The sequence below is a fragment of the Chiroxiphia lanceolata genome, chromosome 24 (genome assembly GCF_009829145.1).
Source record: "Chiroxiphia lanceolata isolate bChiLan1 chromosome 24, bChiLan1.pri, whole genome shotgun sequence".
In the NCBI taxonomy this organism is placed as follows: domain Eukaryota; kingdom Metazoa; phylum Chordata; class Aves; order Passeriformes; family Pipridae; genus Chiroxiphia; species Chiroxiphia lanceolata.
This window is the reverse complement of record NC_045660.1, coordinates 5857650-5877397: the sequence shown is the minus strand read 5'-3', so window position 1 is coordinate 5877397 and position 19748 is coordinate 5857650. Positions and strand designations below refer to the sequence as shown.

The following is a 19748-nucleotide window of genomic DNA, read 5'->3' as shown; positions in this document are numbered from 1 at the left end:
TGAAGTGAGGGAGGGAGGCAGCTGGGGATGGGTTTTTGTCCTGGCACAGGTGCTGGGTGTGTTCAGAATCTGGGGGGGATGTGCTGGAACTTTCCTTCCCGAGGGGGCAGTGAATGGACTGGGAGCAAACTTGGTGTGTTTTATTGCCAAAGACAGGAGGGGGAGGGAAGAGTCTGGGAGTGAGGGATTTGTGCCTTGGGAGCAGGATGAAGATGCTGCTGCTCTGAGTGATGCTGGTGCTGCTCAGGAGCTGCAGGGCAGGAGGAGGGTCCAGGGCAGGGACTGTCCCTCTGTCCAGCACTGCTGAGGCACCTCCAGGGCTGTGCCCTCATGGCAAGAGGGACATGGAGAGGCTGGAGTGTGTGCAGGGAAGGGAATGGAGCTGGGAAGGGGCTGGAATAGCTTTTGTTGGTAAAAATATTCCCATGCTCTTTGCTTGAGCAGGGTCTGTGAGCTCACACACCACTCCAGCTCTGCATCCCAGGGGAGGGAGGGAAGGAAAGTGAGGAACGAGTCCTGTGTCAGTTCTGGGACCCTCAACTCAGGAAGGACATGGAGGGGCTGGAGCATCTCCAGGGAAGGGAGCTGGGGAAGGGGCTGGAGCAGCAGGAGCAGCTGAGGGAGCTGGGGGGGCTCAGCCTGGAGCAAAGGAGGCTCAGGGGGGACCTTCTGGCTCTGCAACCCCCTGACAGGAGGGGGGAGCCGGGGGGGGTCGGGCTCTGCTCCCAGGGAACAAGGGACAGGAGGAGAGGGAACGGCCTCCAGCTGTGCCAGGGGAGGGTCAGGTTGGACATCAGGAGGAATTTCCTCATGGAAAGGGTGGTCAGGCACTGGAAGGGGCTGCCCAGGGAGGTTTGGAGTCCCCAGCCCTGGAAGTGTCCAAGGAAGGACTGGAGGTGGCACTGAGTGCTCTGGGCTGGGGGACAAGGTGGGGATGGGGCACAGGGGGGATCCATGGGCTGGGAGGGCTTTTCCAACCTCAGCCACTCTGGGATTGAGCCCATTGAAGACCCAAGTGCTGGGCACAGTTTCTGAAGCCTCTGCCCTGCACTCTTTGCTCTCCTGTTGCCTTCCCCTGCACAGAGATTTCATTTCAGATAGTGCAGCCAGAGCTTCACACTTGCAGGAGCGTTTTATAAAATGGAATTACCAGAAATAATCGTGGTGATTAACATAGGGAGTTATAAAAAAGAAAAAAAAAAAAAGGAAGATTAATTACAAAGCTGTAATTCATCTGCAAAATATAAAGCAGGAGGAAAGCTCGAGTAGGTTCCCAGCAGTGAGGGAATTGAGGAATTTGGGCTGTGCTGCTGCAGAGCCTGAGCTTGAGGGGAGAAGGAAACTGAGGCACAGAGAGGGAAAGTCACTGGTGTTTGTTATCCAGAAAATCAGGTGGGAATGGGACCTGAAAGCCCTGACTCTGCTCCTTGCAGACACCCGTTTTCTTTATGTTGAGTGTTTTCCTGAATCAGAATTTTTCGGAGTTGCCCAGGAAATCAGAGGCACTGCTGAGAAATGACTCTGTCTCCAGGCTGGTGAACAGCTCGGGGTGGTTTTATGAAGGGAGGAGGGTCTGGAGGTGATGGGAGGCTGCACAACACCTTTCCTCCCAGGGCAAGGGTTTGGGGTTTATTACCGTGATTGTAGGGGAGGGCTGATTCCTACAACTAATTGCCTTTTTCTTTTCCTTTCTGAAGATGCAAGCAGTTGATAATGACAGTAATTAACGCTGTAGAAACAAGGTCAAACCCAAGAACATTACCCACTAAAAGTCACTTTCCCGAAAGTCATGTCAAATTCATTGCCTTGGAGTAGCTTAAAAAAAAAAATAAAAAAAAAAAAGAGGAGGCAACTGATGATGAGCCGTTTGAATTATGTAAATGCTCAGGTATCCACGGGGTTTGACCTTTTTGCGGATGTAATTTAGCATTCAAGACACTGTCATCTCGCTGCCAAAGTCAAATTAGATGCTTGCTACTGCAATTGATAGCTGATAGCTGATCTCCTTCAGGAACAGGCAGGAGCTGACTGCAGGGCCGGGAAGCTGCCTTTGGAAATTCAGAGTGCTGGGAGAGTTGGATCCATTTGGGTGGAGCAGTGTTGCCTTTGTGAAAAGTGCACCTGGTGCTCGAGGTCGTTATAGCCCATTTCGTGCATCTGCAGTCCTGGAAGATGCTTCAGGAGCTTCTCCAGGATTGTCTCACCTCGCGGTTGCTTTTCCCATCGGGATAGTTTGGGGACAGAGTTGCTCCAAGCCATGGGAACAGGGGATGCTGGTGGTTGGAATGGCTGTGTTTCCAGGCAGCAGCTGCATGGAAGGAATTCTATCCCAAGTGAGGGATTTGTGGAGCAGTGAGGAGGTTGTGCAGCTCCAGCCCAGGTGCAGGAATGGTTCTGAGCCTCAAGTGATGCAGATGAAGTGCTGAGCAACCCCAAATCCCTGTGGAGGGAGGGAGGGCTGCTGTCCCTGGCTGTGGGTCCTTGACTTGTACCAGCCTGGTTGTCCCTGGCTGTGAGTCCTGGACCTGTGCTAGCCTGGTTGTCCCTTGCTGTGTGTGCCAGCCCTGTGCCAGCCTGGCTGTCCCCATTTGTCACCCCAATGCCATCTGTGCTGGCAGTAAAATCCCCTCTCGTGCTGTGGCTGTTTGCCAGGGATTGCTCCTGTTCCCAGGTGCCTTCCCAGCAGGTTGGATCCAAGCAGCCTCCCTTCACACCAGATCAGTGCCTGCTGTGCTGGACAGAAGTGGCTCTGGAGGAACCCCTGCTCTTCCCAGCCCTGCACACCCCACAGCACCTCAACCAGCCTCTGGGGCTGAGGGAGGGAGCTCCTGGGGCTCCTGAGCTGCAGAGGCATTTTGGGGAAGTTGGAATGAGATGATCTTTGAGGTCCCTTCCATTCCAAAGCAGTCTGAGATTCTATGATTGCTCTTTTTCACTAATACCAACAAGGCTCCCCTGAAGTTGTGGTTGCCCAGGAACACTCCCTGGCTGGAGCAAAATTGTCTGGAGGCCTCTGATCCTTTCCTGGCTCCTGTGCTGCAGCTGAAGGTGTTTTGGGTTCAGCCAGGAACCTTCAGCCCAGGGAAGCTCTGCTGCTGGCACAGCAAAGCTGCCTGGCTGGCACGAGGGCATGGACAGACAGGACAAGGGGAATGGCCTTCAGCTGAAGGAGGGCAGGGTTAGACTAAATTTGAGGATGAAATCCTTCCCTAGGAGGGTCAGGAGGCCCTGGCACAGGTTGCCCAGAGGAGCTGTGGCTGCCCCTGGATCCATGAAAGTGTCCAAGGCCAGCTTGGAGCAACCTGGGGACAGTGGAAGGTGTCCCTGCCCAGGGCAGGGGGTGGCACTGACTGAGGTCCCTTCCCACCCAAACCACTCTAGGATTGAAAATGCCCTCACTCGTGTTTGTTGTGGGCCATGAAGGACACCAAGGTGCAGATCCTCCCCAGAGCAGTGTCAGTGGTTCCTGGGAGCCTGGAGAAGAGCAGCCCTGAGGAACGAGGCTCCCCGTGTCTGGGCTGGGCTCAGGGAACACTGCAGGCTCCTGTTTTTCCTCAGCATTAGCCCAGTGATTTCCCTGAAGTTGCTCTGTACTTCCAGAGGAACAAATGAGAGCTGAAGCTGGCTCCTCATCCCTGCTGTAATTGCTGCTCAGCTCTTGCCAAGAGTTAAAACTCTGGAGCTGGTGCAGGTTGTTGCTGTTCAAGTGCTTCCCACCTCGTGCCTTCAGCACAGCCTTTCCTGCTCCAACCAGACTGTGACTGCAGGGATTTATTACACCAAACCCTTTCCCCTTCCTGAATTTTTGGGAGTGAGGTGGGGGTGCCCTGGCCTTGATTTTTTTGGGTTTTTTCCCCAGCTGTGCTTTGAATGTGAGCAAGAGCATTTCCCTGGCTCCAGCTGTGCTGCCTTTCCCGTTTAATGGTTCACTTCAAATGCAGGGTTTGTATTTCATGCTTCATTATTTTTTCCTTCCCCGTTGCGTGGCCATTTGTAAACTGAAGGTGAATTACATGATGTTCCTGCCAGGCATGCAAAGAGCTCTGAGTGCTGGGGATGCTCTGCAAAACCTCCTTCTCCTCCTCTCTGATGTGTTGGGGATGTTTGAGTGGCTTTTACAGCTCAAGCTCTGACATCTCTTCAAGTTGAGTTTGGGGACCTGCTCCTTGTTGTCCCTCTTTCAGTTTGAAAATCTGTCTGGTTTGTTTTTTTTTTTTTTTGGAGTAAATGTTTGTGTTTTTCTTCAGTAACAGCTTCTGAGGCACCATGTACCTCTCCAGCTGACTCAAAGCAGGGTAGTGTAATAATCCTCATCAATATTTAACTATTAAAAAAGGGACTTTCATGTTAGGGAAGTGCTTTAAATCATCCAGGTTTTAATGTGCAAACTGTTTTCACTTTTCACACGTTCTGGTGAGTTGTTTTCCATTCATTATGGATTTAAAGACTCATGTTCAAGCCTCTATTTCCCCCCCCTTTTCTCAGAGATCTGTTACAAAGTGAGCTGGATCTCACCAAGTGCTTTCTCCAGGAGCACCAGGCTCCACGAGTAGTATTTTGGATAAAATACCTTTTGGAATTTTTTGGAGTTGGTATCTTTTTTTTCCCCCCTCCTCTTTTTACCAGATGCTTTTCTCTCGGTGAGTGGTTTGATTCCAGCTTACAAAACACAGAGAGGAAAAAATACTAAAGTCAATGAATTCTTCCTTTGCACACAGTTTAATCCCCAGTTGATAAGTGGCATCTTCTGAGAGTGAGACAAAGGATGACAGCAAGAAGTCCTTTAAAAAAAAAAACCAAAACAAACAACAAAAACCTTTCAAAAATGAGCTGCTATTTCCAGGGCTCTGCAGTGGTTAATAGTCATTCATGAAATCACACAATAAAATCTCAGTTGCACTGTCAGCTCTGTCAGAATGACATTGGAGTGCACAGGTAATGTGTACAGCAGGTTCCCATTACACCCCAGGACTTCATATTTCAGCTAAAATTAGGCTTTTGTTTTCCTCTTTCGAAGAGGAGATGAAACCCAGGCTGAGGCAAAGGAGAGAGAGACTGGGGCAGTATTTTTTTTTTGAGCTGGAAAAATCAAATGAATGAAGACTGTTAATCAGTGTGATCCTTCCAGCAAAAGGATCTCCCCCAGTCAGGATTTATTTTATAAATTATATTTATATATTACACAATATGTTATATAATATATATATATTATGTTTATAAATTATAAATCCCAGTCAGGATTTATTTTCCTGCTGTGAGCTGTGTCTCTGTTAGGCAGGTTCACTAATAAGTTGTTTCAGTAAACTGAACTCCCTCAAACTTGGAATTCAGATGTGTCCTAATGCTGTAGGACACACTTGGGGGTTTGGAGCTCCTGCTTGTCCCTTTTTTTTGTGGGATTATGTTGCTCAAAGTCACCATGAGTGGCTGTCCCTGAATCAGTGTCACCAATTGGCCCTAAATTGGCAGCACACCCTTAAATGCTCATTTAATAACAGGGGCTGAGGAGAAAATGTTTCTTTCAGGTCTTTCCTGTGTTCATTTGTACAGGGGTTTGGCCAAATAGCACTTCCAGGAAACTGGGATCATGGAGAATCCAGGGTTGGAAAAGGTTCATGAGGGTCCAGCTCCTTAATCCTTTAATCCAACTGAGTTTGAATCCTGACCCCAAAGACTTCTGGATGGGTTTCACTTCTTGGCTTTGGCTTTCCTGGTTTTCTCAGCCCACTCCAAACCTTTTCCACAGGGGCACTTTTGTAGAAGGGTATTACAGTTTGTTCTTGCCATAATGTGTTTATTTTTCCCTTCCTTCCAACAGATGTTAAGCAATTAAGAGAACATGGCAGAGCAACATATTTATACAAATGAAAGGAAGTGAGGAATTAATGCTCTGAATGTTGTACTTCCTAATCAGATTAATTCAGGAGTGGACAAATGGGGAAGTGCAGCCCCAGCAGCAAGTGGGTTTTTACCAGGGAGCTGTAACAGGCAGGATATCTCAGTAATGTGGAGAAAACTGCACCCCCAACCTGTGGTCCCCACTTGAAGTCCTCTGGAAAAGAATGAGTGGGTAAGAAATTGTACAGAATGTTTAGAATGAAGAGCTGCAGGGGTAGGAGCAGTTGAGCTGTTTTTCTGAGCTCACCATTCCGTGGCCTACAGGGAGCTGTTTTTTCTTTTTTGCTCATGAAATCCTGTAATGGTTTGGGTTAGAAGGGATCTTAAAGGACATTGAGGTCCTGGAGCAGGTGCAGAGAAGAGCAACGAGGCTGGGGAAGGGACTGGATGTGGCATCAGTGCCATGGGCTGGGAACTACGGTGGGGCTGGATCAAGGGTTGGACTGGATGATCTTGGAGGTCCCTTCCAACCCAGCTGGTTCTGTGGTTCTGTGGTTCTGTGGTTCTGTGGTTCTGTGGTTCTGTGGTTCTGTGGTTCTGTGATTCTGTGATTCTGTGATTCTGTGATTCTGTGATTCTGTGATTCTGTGATTCTGTGATTCTGTGATTCTGTGATTCTGTGATTCTGTGATTCTGTGATTCTGTGATTCTGTGATTCTGTGATTCTGTGATTCTGTGATTCTGTGATTCTGTGATTCTGTGATTCTGTGATTCTGTGATTCTGTGATTCTGTGATTCTGTGATTCTGTGATTCTCTGATTCTCTGATTCTCTGATTCTGTGATTCTGTGATTCTGTGATTCTCTGATTCTGTGATTCTCTGATTCTGTGATTCTCTGATTCTGTGATTCTCTGATTCTGTGATTCTCTGATTCTGTGATTCTCTGATTCTGTGATTCTCTGATTCTGTGATTCTCTGATTCTGTGATTCTCTGATTCTGTGATTCTCTGATTCTGTGATTCTCTGATTCTGTGATTCTCTGATTCTGTGATTCTCTGATTCTGTGATTCTGTGATTCTGTGATTCTGTGATTCTGTGATTCTCTGATTCTCTGATTCTCTGATTCTCTGATTCTCTGATTCTCTGATTCTCTGATTCTCTGATTCTCTGCTGGATGTGTTTCCTGAGCGTGTTTTCTCCTCACCTTGGGCGATCCCCAACCCCGGTGTTCTGCCAGATGGATTTACCTGTTAAACAGCATTGATGCCCCCCCTGCAATTGCAGTTGGATTGATAAATACAGACTTCACATAGTCTGCTCCCCACTAGGAGATCCTGGCAGTACAATGTACTTATCCATGTCTGCCTCTGCACGACAGTGTTTGCAGGGCAATATTTAAAGCACAGCTGAGAGACTGGGGAGGAATTTTAAGATGCAGGAACTGGCTCCTGGCTCATCAGCAGAAATGAGCCATCTCAAACATGTAAGACTGACTGCTCCCAGCATTTTGGAGTGTCAGTTCTGAAGGGTATGGGTTCAGGATTTCATGTTTGTTTGCTCTGCCAGACGTGGCACATCCTGAATCACAGCACAGTCCCCCCGGTGCCGCTCGTGCGAGCGTCGTTCCCAGAGGAAAGAACTCCAGTGCCTCAGCACTGTTTGGGTGGGTTCTTTGAAAGGCTTCCATCCAGAGAGTGTGACTCAGTTTGCAGCCAGCAGGAGCTGGGATGGGTTGCTTATGAATCACAGAGAAAGACCTGGAGATGGAGAGGAAGCAGGAATGTGGGAGGGTAATGAAAAATGAGAGTGTTGGATTGTGGTGGGTCTGGGACTGGAGAGGGGGATGATTCATAGAATCATGGAATGACCTGGGTGGGAAGGGACATTAAAGGGATGGACATTTCCATCCCTTCCCATGGGCAGGGACACCTTCCTCTATCCCAGGTTGCTCCAACCTGGCCTTGGACACTTCCAGGGATGGAGCAGCCACAGCTTCTCTGGGCAACCTGTGCCAGGGCCTCCCCACCCTCTCAGGGAAGAATTCCTTCCCAATATCCCACCTAACCCTGCCCTCTGGCAGTTTGGAGCCGTTCCCCCTCATTCCCAACCCTTGATAACACATCTGCTGGGGTTTGGGCCAGGCTGGGTCTTGGTGAAGGGCAGAAGTTTCTGGTTCCCTCCTCCTTTGGTCACTCTGCTGACCTGGGACTTGCTCCTGCAGCCCCAACTCCTGGAGCATCCTCTGGATTTGGGTGCCAGGGTGGGCCCAGCCCCTGAGGGTGATGGTGGAGCATCAGCAGAGCTTTCCCCCTCAGCCAGGCCTGTCTGAGCCTGCTGTGTTTGCTGTTCTCTTCTGCTTTTGAGCTCAGAGACCATTTTTCATCTTGGCCCAACCCTCCCCTCCTCTCGTGTGGGTTCTGAGCTGCAGTAATCTCACATGTTAGCAAAAGAATCAACTTTTTAGCCTGGAATAATTGTTTTCTCTATCAGCAACGGAATCTATTTGGGTTTTTTTTTCCCCCCTCCTTTAAGTGGCAATTTTATATGGTAGCAAACTTTTTAATTCTCTTCTGCGAGCTGCATCTAAAATATAACAGATAGGCAAAAATGTATTATTAAAGCTATCTATTTTTCTTGGCATTCCTGTAATTTAATAAACTGTTTGAGCTCTACTTCTGCAGTTTATGACATCACAAGAATAAACCCCCATCCTTTGATTAATAGCTGTTCAATCAATCCCCCCCCCTCCCCACATTAGCTGAAGTTTAATGCACTTGGGAACCAGGGAAGGTAATTCTGTCTCAGTTTGGTTGGGGCAACTGGACTAAATGACTTTGGAAAAACTGCAGAGGTGGCAACACCAGCTGTGGGAGGTTTGTAGAGGAGAGGGGGAGGAAAGCTGTTCCCTGGCTGTGGGTGAAGGTGTTTCTGTCTCCAAAATATTGCAGCTCCTGCATCCTCCAGTTCATTCTGGCTTTACTGGAGCAGCAAGGGAAGGGGTTTGAGACAGAGAGGGGAGATCTCCAGCAGGATTTGGGGAGATCTCCAGCAGGATTTGGGGAGATCTCCAGCAGGATTTGGGGAGATCTCCAGCAGGATTTGGGGAGATCTCCAGCAGGATTTGGGGAGATCTCCAGCAGGATTTGGGGAGATCTCCAGCAGGATTTGGGGAGATCTCCAGCAGGATTTGGGGAGATCTCCAGCAGGATTTGGGGAGATCTCCAGCAGGATTTGGGGAGATCTCCAGCAGGATTTGGGGAGATCTCCAGCAGGATTTGGGGAGATCTCCAGCAGGATTTGGGGAGATCTCCAGCAGGATTTGGGGTTGCTCAGGGAGCTGTGCAGGTCTGGCAGCTTTGAAAGGGGGGAAGTTCTCTAAAGCCCAGAAGCTGCAGCGGTTTCCATCCCAGGCTGTGCTGCACTGGGACACTCAAAGGCAGCAGAATTGATTATTTTTAACATTCATAACTAGCTCTGGGTTTAGTTTTGGTTGGTTGGCTGCCTGGGAAGGATCTGCTGTGCAGCCAAGCTCACACCAGCACAGGCTCTCCACCCCTTCTCCTCTGAGGCGCTGGGGGAAACCCGGAGCTTTTTGGGGATGTGTGGGAGAACAGCCCCACCAGGAATGTGCCTGGGAATGAATCTCTGCCTGGTGAAGCCAACAAGATGAAAATGGAGGTCACCCCTTGGCAGAAGGGCTGCTCTGCTGAGAGCCTGGTTGGTACCCAGGGGCCAGGAGGGCACAGAGGGTTGGCAGCGACGCCGTGTCAGGGGTGACCTTCCCTCCCAACACGCTGCCTCTGGGGCACTGAGGGTTACCTGCAGTGCCCTCTCTGTAGGTGGGTTGTTAGGGGACCTCCAGGAGCTTGGAACAAATCCCTGGAGCCAGAGCATGGGTTTGGATTATTCAGTGAGAGAGCAGAGTGTGGAAAGGGAGGGGAATCTTGTGTCAGGAGCCAGTGTGGCTTTTTAGAGCAAAGGAGCAGCTCTGATCCCAGAATCACAAACAGTTTGGGCTGGAAGGGACCTCTGGACATGACCCAGTCCAACCCCCTGCCAAGGCAGGGTCACCTTGAGCAGGTGCCACAGGGATGTGCCCAGGTGGGTTTGGAATGTCTCCAGAGATCCTTCTGCGTTCTCTTCCCAGATCTGCTGCAAACACTTGGCAGGTCAGAAGCACCTTTAGATTTGGGTTTCCTGGTTGAGGGCAGTGCTGGTTCTCTGCCAGGGTGTGGTGGTGCAGCTTCAGCTTCGTGCCTGGAAACTGGGGGGGGGGGGGGGGGGGGGGCAAGAAATGGGCCCCTTCTCCCACTCCCCATGGAGCCCTTGGGGTGTGGGAGGGACAAGAGAAAATGGCCTCAAGTTGATCCAGGGGAGGTTTAGACTGGATAACAGGGATAAATTCTCCATGGAGAGGGTGGTCAGGCACAGGGTGGACTCCATGGGCTGGGAGGGCTTTTCCAGCCTCAGTGATCCTGGGATTCCGTGCCCTGACGTTGTGATGCTCCAGCTGTGGAAGCATCTCCTGCTCTGTCATGCCCTGATTCCCACAATTCCTTTTCCTGCTGTTCCACCACTACACTGAGGTAGAAATTGGGCTGCCCTGGGCCAAGCCTTCCCTACAGTCACAGTAAAACTGTGCAGAAAAGCCCAGAACTTGGCTCAGCATCCCAATCTCTCCCCTGCTCCTGGTTTCCCTGTGTCCCAGCCTTTCTCCTTGCACATATCGACCACGGGAGCCATGGAGTGCTCCAGAAAATAACCAGCTGGTTCCTTAAGTGGATTTGGCCCATCCTTCAAGCTGACAGACGATTTTTATTATGTACTATTACTTAATGAAGTCTTTTGTGGCAAATGTAATTCAATCCAGATCCCGATTCCCAGTTTGTCATCAGTCCTTTTATGAAGGAAGAAAAATGGGAAAGGACTTGATGATTCCTTTATCTTGTTATGCTAATTGCATTAGGAATATTGGAGAAAAAAACAGCCCCTGGATTGAACAGGAGGAAAATCCAAGCTTCTACTTAGAGAAAATGGGAATTTGCTGGGGCAGAACATACCTGACTCGAGGCAAAGGAAATTTGTGCTCCAAGTTTAGGCTTTGAGAAACATAAGTAAGTAATTATTTTGTTCTGTAAAAACTCTTTTTTGAAAGGAAGGCTGTAACAGAGGCTGTTCAAGAGCAACTTGGGGAAAACCTCAGGAGTGACTGATGGAAGAAATAAGGGTTTGGCAGCGGAGCTGGAGCTGGGAGGTCGTTGTTGGGAGTTTGGAGGGGATATTTGGACTGTGGTTTGATTTCTCCTGCCTGCCTTGGTGTTCCTTTCCCAGCCTGTGTGATGTTCCCAACCCATCACCTTCCCCACAAGGCGAGGGGAGTGAAGGATGTTGATGCTCTGTGGAAACACTGGAGGTTCCTAATTGCTTGTCTAATTTATCTTAGTTGGAATTTTGGCTTCCAGAGGTGCGAGGATTAAAAAAAAAAGGCTGCTGGGCACGTCTTGCCAAAGCACAAATTCCTCCTTATAAATCGTCCTAGAGCACCTGAGCCATCTGGGTAACCCAAAATAGATGTTGATGCAGCGTGGAAAGGGGAACAGTGAGGAGTAAAGTAGTTACAACGTGCAAAATGTCACCTGGAGGGTCGTGGTGGGGTTGTTTATCAGCCTCACAAGAGCAAACACACTCTGTGGGTTTTTTTTTTTCCTGCCTTCAGCTGGCTCTGCACAGCTAAGTTGTTTTATTTGCATTAAAAGGGAAGGGATTTTTTTAAAGTTATCAGAGAGAGGAGAGGAAAAAAAAATGTGTTCATGTATGGGGGGCTGTGTCTAAAATTTACTCAGGGAATCCCAGAATGGTTTGGGTTGGGAGGGACCTTAAAGATCTGACCACTCTCCTCCTCCTGCCCCAGCCAAGGGGCTGGGAAGGAGCAGCAGAAGCTGCTTTCCAGGGCCAAAGGCTCCTTGGCAAAGTTTAGAGCCTTGAAATCCCCCAGTTAAAACACCCCTGGGAGTGCAGCTAAGCAGATTCCTCATCCAGGCTTTATGGCTTGATCTTTAATAGGAAAAAGTCAGATTTGCCATCTGGATTAACATGAGTTTGAGGTAATAAGGCAGGAACGTGTCACACATGGAGCTGCACCTCCCAGCTCTTAAATGTGCTTGTGTTTGAACACCCAAATAAAGCTCCTGGCTCTGAAATCTGGGGCCAAGATGCTCTTCTATCAACCATCTTTATTGCCCTTACACTAAATTCTAAACAGCTCAGCCATTTGTCATAAATAACACATTTTTATTATTTGTCTCCATCTTCCAATACCCAAAAAAAAAAACCCCAAAAAAGGCCCTTCTTGTCCTGTCATCCTAAAAAACTTTATTTCAGGTGAATTGTCATCCAGCTGTTTCTTACCCCATAAATCAGAGGGGATTACTGGAGATGGAAATGTTCACTTTGGGGAAAACATGAAGTCCTTGTAGGAGATAAATAGCAGGTTTTTCTCTGAATACCAGGAGGGGGAAGCAGGGTTCACTCAGAATTTCACGTGGCTCTCACTGGGGAGGGAGTTGAGGTTTTGTCACTGCAGCTCCTCGGGGGCAGAACTGAAAACCTGAGCCAGGAATTCAGTCAAGCTCCAGGGGGTTGCATCCAACTGCCAGATTCCTGCTTCCCCTTCCTGCTAATGGAGCTCTGAGGAGCCTTTAGCCATTTTTTTGGGTGGTTTTTTTCACCTGATGGTTTTCTGGGAAGGAGATCCAGGGGGAAGGATTTGCTGTCCCTCCCTATCCCCCTGAGCAGGACAGTGACCTGGTTTCTTCCTCTCCCCTACAAATCAAAAATCAGCTGCCAGAATATTACCAGGTTGTGCCCCTCAGTGCAGGCCTGGGGGTGTTCTACTCTCTCCTCACAAAATTTGGGTCTGTTTTGTTCCCTGGAGCTGTGGAAGGTTGGGATGGTTGGAAAAAAAAAAGGAAGCTGGTGGGAAGCTCAGACTTGGCCACACTGTGCTCATCAATGTGGTAGAAAATCTGCAGTACCTGAACCATCTTTAATTGCTTTTATTTTTATTCAGTGTTGCAGTAGTTCCTGTTAAACAGAGCCAGGTAAAGGCATTAATAAACAAGCAATTTCTTCCTTTCTTCCTTCCTTCTGACAGTTGCAGTCACAAGGACATGCTTTGCCTGTGAGCAGAATCTGTTTAAAATACCTGTTGCTTTTCCAGGCTGCAGTTCTGCAGCGCCCCAAACTTGGCAGTTGGCAGCTCAATTCCCTGGCAGGGCCATTCAACTCTGCCCCACAGGACCTGGAATTCCCTGAATAAAACTGGGAGAACGAAACAAGAACCTTTGCCCAAAGTTCAGAACTCCCTGGGACAAGGATATTGCAAAGGAGGAGAAGTTCCCTGTGCTTGACATCTGCAGACTGATAAATATGGTCCAGGAACCTTAACCAGGAGTTCTGGATGTGCCCTGTTGGTTCTGGCTGTTCCCAGATGCTTCAAGGAATGTGGGTGTCAGTTGTGGAATTCTGGAATGCCCCATTTGATGCTCCTTTAGGGCAAACCCAAGTAAGTGCCTGTCATGGTTACCTGCTCCAAATCCCAATTAGTGCCTGTTGTGTTTCCCTGTTCCAAAATCCCATTGAAATCCCAGTTTGCTCCTTCCACGTGCAATAATTTAATGTGTTATCAGTTTTCTCCTCTTGGCTGGAGGGAATGGCTGGTGCTCTGTGCACACACTATGGATACATACATGGCTCATAAACAGCTGAAATGAGGAAATTCTAAATTGTAAATGTATCCAATTACCTCTAATCATAGGATCACTATAATTAGTAGGATGCTGCTTCCCCCCTGTTTTTTAGGAAGATAGATGTTCTCTTGAATAGACCCTCAACAGGTTTATACCGTGGATATGAAAATAGAACATTGTTGGGCTATTTCTGAGGGCAGGAACAACTTTCTGCCCCGTTTTCCAGGGGGGATTCCTTCTCTGGTGGCTCCACAGGCTGTGCCTTCCCCTCCCGTTCTTCCCTGGGTTCCTCTGGAGAACCATCCCTTTCCTCAGCAGGGAAATGTGACTTTTTAAAGCTGAAATCTCTGTTTGCACTTTCCCAGGTCCGTGTGATGGTTTGTTTGGGCTTTCAGAACCAGACCCCTGTCGCTGTTTGTTGACTGGGAGCTGGATTTCTGAATTTCTCTATTTCAGGAGCACCCAGTTAATATTCTGCCATTAATCTCAAGAGCTTCCCTCTCTTCCCATTATTTGTCCTGCGAAACACGATTTGGCATAATTTTTTTTTTTTTTCCCTGTGCTAAATCCAGCTCTCCTTTGTGCAGATCAGCTGTTTACAGTAGCTTCCTTATAACACTTTAATTTTCAATTTTGCTCCTTTGACGCCGCTTTCGCTTCTTCCTGTAAATATTTTGATGTGTTGCTGGTTGCTTTTCTTTAAATGTTGTGGGGAAAGCGAATGCAGCAGCTGCTTGTGGTGCTTCAGAATTTGAAGTAGTCGGATTTCACGGGACACACTTTTTTTTTTTCCCCAAGGAAAATCGGTTTTAGTGGGGAAAAAGCAGGAATGATTTGCCTGTTTGGGACACTCAGATGTGCCCTCAGGCTTTGTTCCAACAGGTTACACCTGGGAAAGGTGATCATGGAATCCCGCGGGGTTGGAGTTGGAAGGGACATTAAAATCCATTTAATTCCAGGGGCAGGGACACCTCCTGCTTATCCCAGGTTGCTCCAGCAACATCCCTGGACACTTCCAGGGATGGGGCAGCCACAGCTTCTCTGGGCAACCTGTGCCAGGGCCTCACACCCTCCCAGGGATGAATTCCTTCCAAATATCCAGAGATGTGACAGCTGGGATGGAGGAATCACAAACAGCTCAGGTTTTGGTGAGGTTGAGGGACTCAGTGGTCAGTGGAGGATGAAAAAGTGGGATCGCAGCCGCAGGAATGTGTCAGGCAGGGAATGCTGGAGGCAGCAGAGTCATCCCAGCCCGGCTCTGGCTGCGGGTGGCACTGCAGAGCAGGATTTGTGTCCCGGTGGGTGTTCGCACGGGAGAACAGGAATTCTCGTTAGCCAAGAGGTGATTTTTTGGGCAAGGTGGGACGCGGAGTGAGCGCTCGGGGTTAGAAGCGGGGCTGGGAAGCAGAGCCAGAGGGAAGCAGAGCATCCTTTAGGGATGCTGGAACCGCTGACGGTTGCAGGGATGGTTTGGGCTCAGTTCGGAATTGTCTGTTTTGTGAATAAAGGCAGGATTTTTTTTTTTTTTGAGAGTTCCGCCTGAAATCTCGGTGGTTTAAGCGAAGGAAAACTTATTAGCGAGGAACCCCCGGATTTCTGAAATAGATACGATTTGATTCCCCGGGAATAAAGTGGGATTGTGCCTCCTCAGTGCCTTTATTATTATGCCTGTGGCTCGTTCTCGGTGCGGGGCTGCCTCTGGCTCAGCCCCTGCAGCAACCGAGGCACATCTTCGGCTGCAGCCAAAATTGGGCTGGGGGGTCTCCGGGGCGGGGGGGGGGGGGATCGCTGGATGCGGGACAGCCCGTGGAGTGCGGTCCCCCTGCCCCGGGGGAGCCTTTTCTCCGCCGATCTGTGCCTTTTGCACAATCAGGGCTGTTTGAATGGAAGCCGCAGCTTAAACAGACATAAAGCAACTCTTTCATGTGCCAGCCCTTGGTTGCCTCGGCTCTTGGCAGCGGCTCACGGTGTGGGCAGTGGAAGGATTGAAATGCAGAGGGGACGGAGGGAAAGGGAGAGAGAAGGAGGATTGAGCCGAGGGTGGAGGGACAGATTCGCGAGCCCTCGATATAATTTGGTTTTTAGCTGTCAAAATAAGCTCATTCAAGGCAGCCGGAACAAGAGCGGAGAAGGGGGGTTTTTTTGCAGCAAGAAACTGCAGCAAATGCAAAAGCCGGAGCAGGGGGATGGGTGGGTGGCGAGCGGAGCCCCCGGTTTGGCCAGGGGAGAATCGGGGGGGGGGGAGGGGAGAGAGAACGGCCCGACCCCGGCGGGGGCACCGGCCCGGCCCCGCATCCCGGGGGAGAGAGGGGCGGGCAGGAGAGGGGGAAACCCGGGGGCTGCAGGGCTGGCGAGGGGCATGTGGGGCTGGTAAACACCCCTGCTGGGGTTTGGGAGAGGGGCAGCTCCCAGCCTGTCGCACAGGGAGCCGCGGAGCCGGTGCTGCCGAGGAGGGGGGAGGATGCTCGACTGTTCCAGAGCGTCTTTTTTCTTGGTTGTTTATTTATTTATTTTGAGCTCTTGGTGTGGCGTTCGAGTCGTTCGCCTCATCCCTCGATGTGAGAGCATCATTAGCACGATAATGAAGTTCCCGAATGTGGCGTTAACCGGTTGCATTCCTTCCTTCCTCCCTCCCTCCCTCCCTCCCTTCCCCATCTTGCCTGCAGCTCCGGGCACCGAGGTACCGGGAGATGCTCAAGCACAAACAAGGGGAGGTGGTGGTGGAGAGACCCGGCTCTGCCAGCCCTGCCAGGGCAGCAGCACCGCAGCCCAGCCCGGCGGAGGGGGCACAGCCTTTCCCACCTCCACGGTGCCCCTGGACCGGTCCCACCAGCATCAGCTGCTGGGAGGACAAGCCCCGGGCTGGGAGGGGTCAGGGCTCTTTTGCGATCTGTTCGTAACAAAATTCGCCTCGTCCCCAAAACCGTGTCGATCTCCTCAAGTTGTTTGCGGGGGGTCTGTGCCCGCGGATGTCTCGATGGCAGCGATGCTCTGGGGGGTGGGTGGGTGGGTGTCTGTGCCAGACTCCGTGTGAAATGGGGGGCTGGGGGACCCGGTTCCTCGGCAAGAAACCTGTAGTACATAAAAATAAACACGCCGCCAAAGCCTAATTTGTGGGCTCTGGTCCTGGTGGGGAGGATGGTGCTGGGTTTGGGGGGGGGGGGTAGCACAGATCCCTTTGGTGGCCCCTCACCGCGACCCCCTCTCTTCTCCCCCCTCCCCAGCGTTTAGAAGAGGACAAAGCTATGGGAACGATTAATCAAGTGGCTAATAAAGAAGTATAAATCCCCCGAGGAGCGTTGTGGTGCTGCTGCCGAGGAGCTGGCTCTGAGACAGCCACCGGGAGGGACGCGCCAGCCCCAGCCCTCCTCTCCTCTCCTTTCCTCGCCTCTCCTCTCCCCGAGCTGCTGCCACACTTGGTTCATTCCAGCTGCAGAAGCTCAGAGCCTTCCATGCGGTGGGATTTTTTTTTTTGCCTGGGCTGAAAAAAATTAAGGAGGAAAAAAAAAAAAAAAAAAAAGAAATCTCAAGCCTGACCTGCTTTTTTTTTTTTTTTTTTCCCCTCCACCCCCCCCACCTCTTTCCTTTCTCCTCTTCATCCAGCCGAGCCGAGGACTATCCCAATCGCCAAGGGGAAGGAAAAGGGGGGAAAACCCAGCAGCGAGAACCACCAACCCCCCAGCAGCACGCCCCATTCCTGCTGCCCTTTGACATGCAACCTTCCTGGGGATGGGAGCAGCCGGGATGCAGCTGCGGCTTCGGGAGGCACTGGGGGAAACTGGGAATCGTGGCTCTGATGCCGGTGGAGGTGAGCGCCTGGAGCCGGGTGCTGCTGCTCTCCGTGGGGCTCCTGGCTGGATCCGTGACGGGTAAGTGGCCACGGAGAAACCCGGCAACTTCAGGAGGTGGTTTTTTTCCCCCCCCGGCTCCTTGAATGAAAGGAGCGTTGTTTTGGGGGCACGGGGAGGGGGTTGGGGTGTGTGGCACTGTGTGCACACACTGCTGTGTCGGCACATGCTTCCCTGGCGCGTTCAGCACCGAGGAGATTTTCCTCAGCCCTTTTTTTGGACGACGTAGTTCCCTCGAGCATCCTTCGGGATTCGGGCGATGGGGTGATAAAAGGTGGCTTTGTGTGATCTCGTTGCCCATCTCCCCGGTGGGTCGCGTTTGGGCACAGTTGCTGTGTGTGTGATGGGCACGATGACTTGTGAGAAATACCAGCACGGTTTTCCCCCCTCTGCCTTTCCCTCGCATCTTAATTCGGTATTTCCCTACCCTGATAAAATAGATTTTTGGATGCCTTGCATGAAGATGGAAGCACTTTCCTCTTCTTCCTCCTGCCTTCCAAGTTGAATATCTCTCGCAGAGGAGCTTTTTGGCCTCAGCACGGTGGTTTTTAGGAAACGTGCACCCATTGACTGGAAGGAGAGTAGGAGAAGACTCGGATTCGGGGGCAGCTTGCTGCTGTCTCCCATCCCCTGTAGCAAAAGCGTGTGCAAGGGCTGAAGTTTTATTTCGGGTGTAAACAGCAAATATTTAGGGACTGTCCTTCTGGGTGTGTAGGAGGGGGAAGAGTGGGAGAGCCGAGTGTTTGGCAGTGCCTTCTCTCCACGCTGTGCAGTGCCCCGATTTTCCAAGAGTTTCCAAGGAACGTTGTCTCTTGTCTGCTGTATCCGGGGCTGGAGGAATGTGTGGCTGGTGGTGATGGGTACGAAAGCTCCCCGGGTTTCGAGGGGGGTGTTTTTTTCTGGGGGGAAACTTTGTGTGTGGAATGCAACACTGGGTTTATTATGTAAGGCAGATCTCCTTCGAGGGGGATGGAGAACGAGGATTAACTGCTCCTCCCGAGCGCTCTTGCAGTGGAGCTGAACAGTTTTGCTGGCTGGAAGTGTGTTAGGAAAGGGTTATAAACCCACCCAAACAACCTGCAAGTCCTAATTAAGGGTGAATATTTCTCGTGGTGAATATTTTCCCTGTCTCCACCACGAACCTGTGCACAGAGGAAAAGCATTCCAGCAGCTTCTGCTGTGCTTTTCTCCCGCGAGTAAACTGAGATACCTCAATTCCTGATCGACTCTCTTAAGGGTTTAGAGCTTCCTTTCTTCTTCTGAGCTGCCTGGAGCTTATTCATGCTGGGTCTTCCACTCTGTACCTTGCAGAGCATGTAATCCTTTCTTCTCAGGCCCCTGGTCCCTTCTCTGTGCGTTTGGAGCTCTCTGTTCTGGATCCTTCACCCAGAGGCTGATGCTCTGTGTTGTTTTTCTTTGTGAGCAGAAGATCTGCAAGAGCTTTTTAGAGCTCAGATGTGGTGTTGTTTTTTTTTTTCTCTGCATCAGAGCCAGAGGCACTGATCAATAGCTCTTCCTTTCCAGTTCTGGCATCCCAGCAATGATCTTTTTGCCTGAGCAAGATGCCAACTTTGCAATCAGTGGCTCGGTGCTGGATGTACCTGGAGGGAAGGCACCCCCCCCTTTGTAGGTCTCTGGTGGGTTTTGGGGTGTAATCACTGAAAATCGGTTCAATCTGGGCTGGGACTTCCAGCACCTTCACCGAGCAAATCCTGAAGCTCTGGAGAGCAAAGTTCCAAGAGGCTCCATGTCCAACCTCTCCCGTTGCCCGGGGTTGCGTGGGAAGCAATAACCAGGAGTTCCATAGTGTGGCAGCAGAGCTGTGTGTGTAGAACTGTCAATTAGTACTTCTGGCCGTCTTAAAAATAAAAAAGGGGAAGAAATCCTGCTCTCCCATCACATCAGCTGTGCCATGGGGCACGTCCTGCTGCCCAAAAACGTCCTACAAAGCCTGTGCTTCCCTCAGGGGCTGCTGTGCCAAGGGGGGATAACGGAGCTGTTTGGGATAAGGAGCTGGAGGGAATGTGGTGCCTGGCATTGGGAATTCATGGGGTCTGTGGGTGCTGGGGGTAGAGGAGGTGGTCTGTGTAGTTCCCCTCTCAGTTTGAGGGGTGCAGTGATGGTTTCACACTGGTGGGATGTGCACAGGGATTTATTTACCTTTGCTTGAGAGTCGCTGGTGATCCATGAGCGGCCTCTCGGAAACGAAACGTGTGTGATGATCCTGAAATTCCATTTATTGACTGGCAGTCAGGTGGGCACAGGAATGGTTTCTGTCCCTGCAGGGTGGTTAGCAGTGCATCAGCAGCAGGAG

At 50.5% G+C, this 19748-nt stretch overlaps 1 protein-coding gene across 2 annotated transcripts in view; it reads left to right on the top strand.

The window, feature by feature from the left end:
• Positions 1–16869: 16869 nt before the first annotated feature.
• Positions 16870–19748, top strand: part of CSMD2 (CUB and Sushi multiple domains 2) — a 264720-nt gene continuing 261841 nt past the window's right edge. For both annotated transcript variants that reach the window (XM_032709961.1, XM_032709960.1), the window contains exons 1-2: positions 16870–17043; positions 17190–17455. In XM_032709961.1, the coding sequence (XP_032565852.1) occupies positions 17039–17043; positions 17190–17455 (271 nt within the window). In that variant the 5' untranslated portion in view covers positions 16870–17038. The remainder of the gene's footprint in view (positions 17044–17189; positions 17456–19748) is intronic.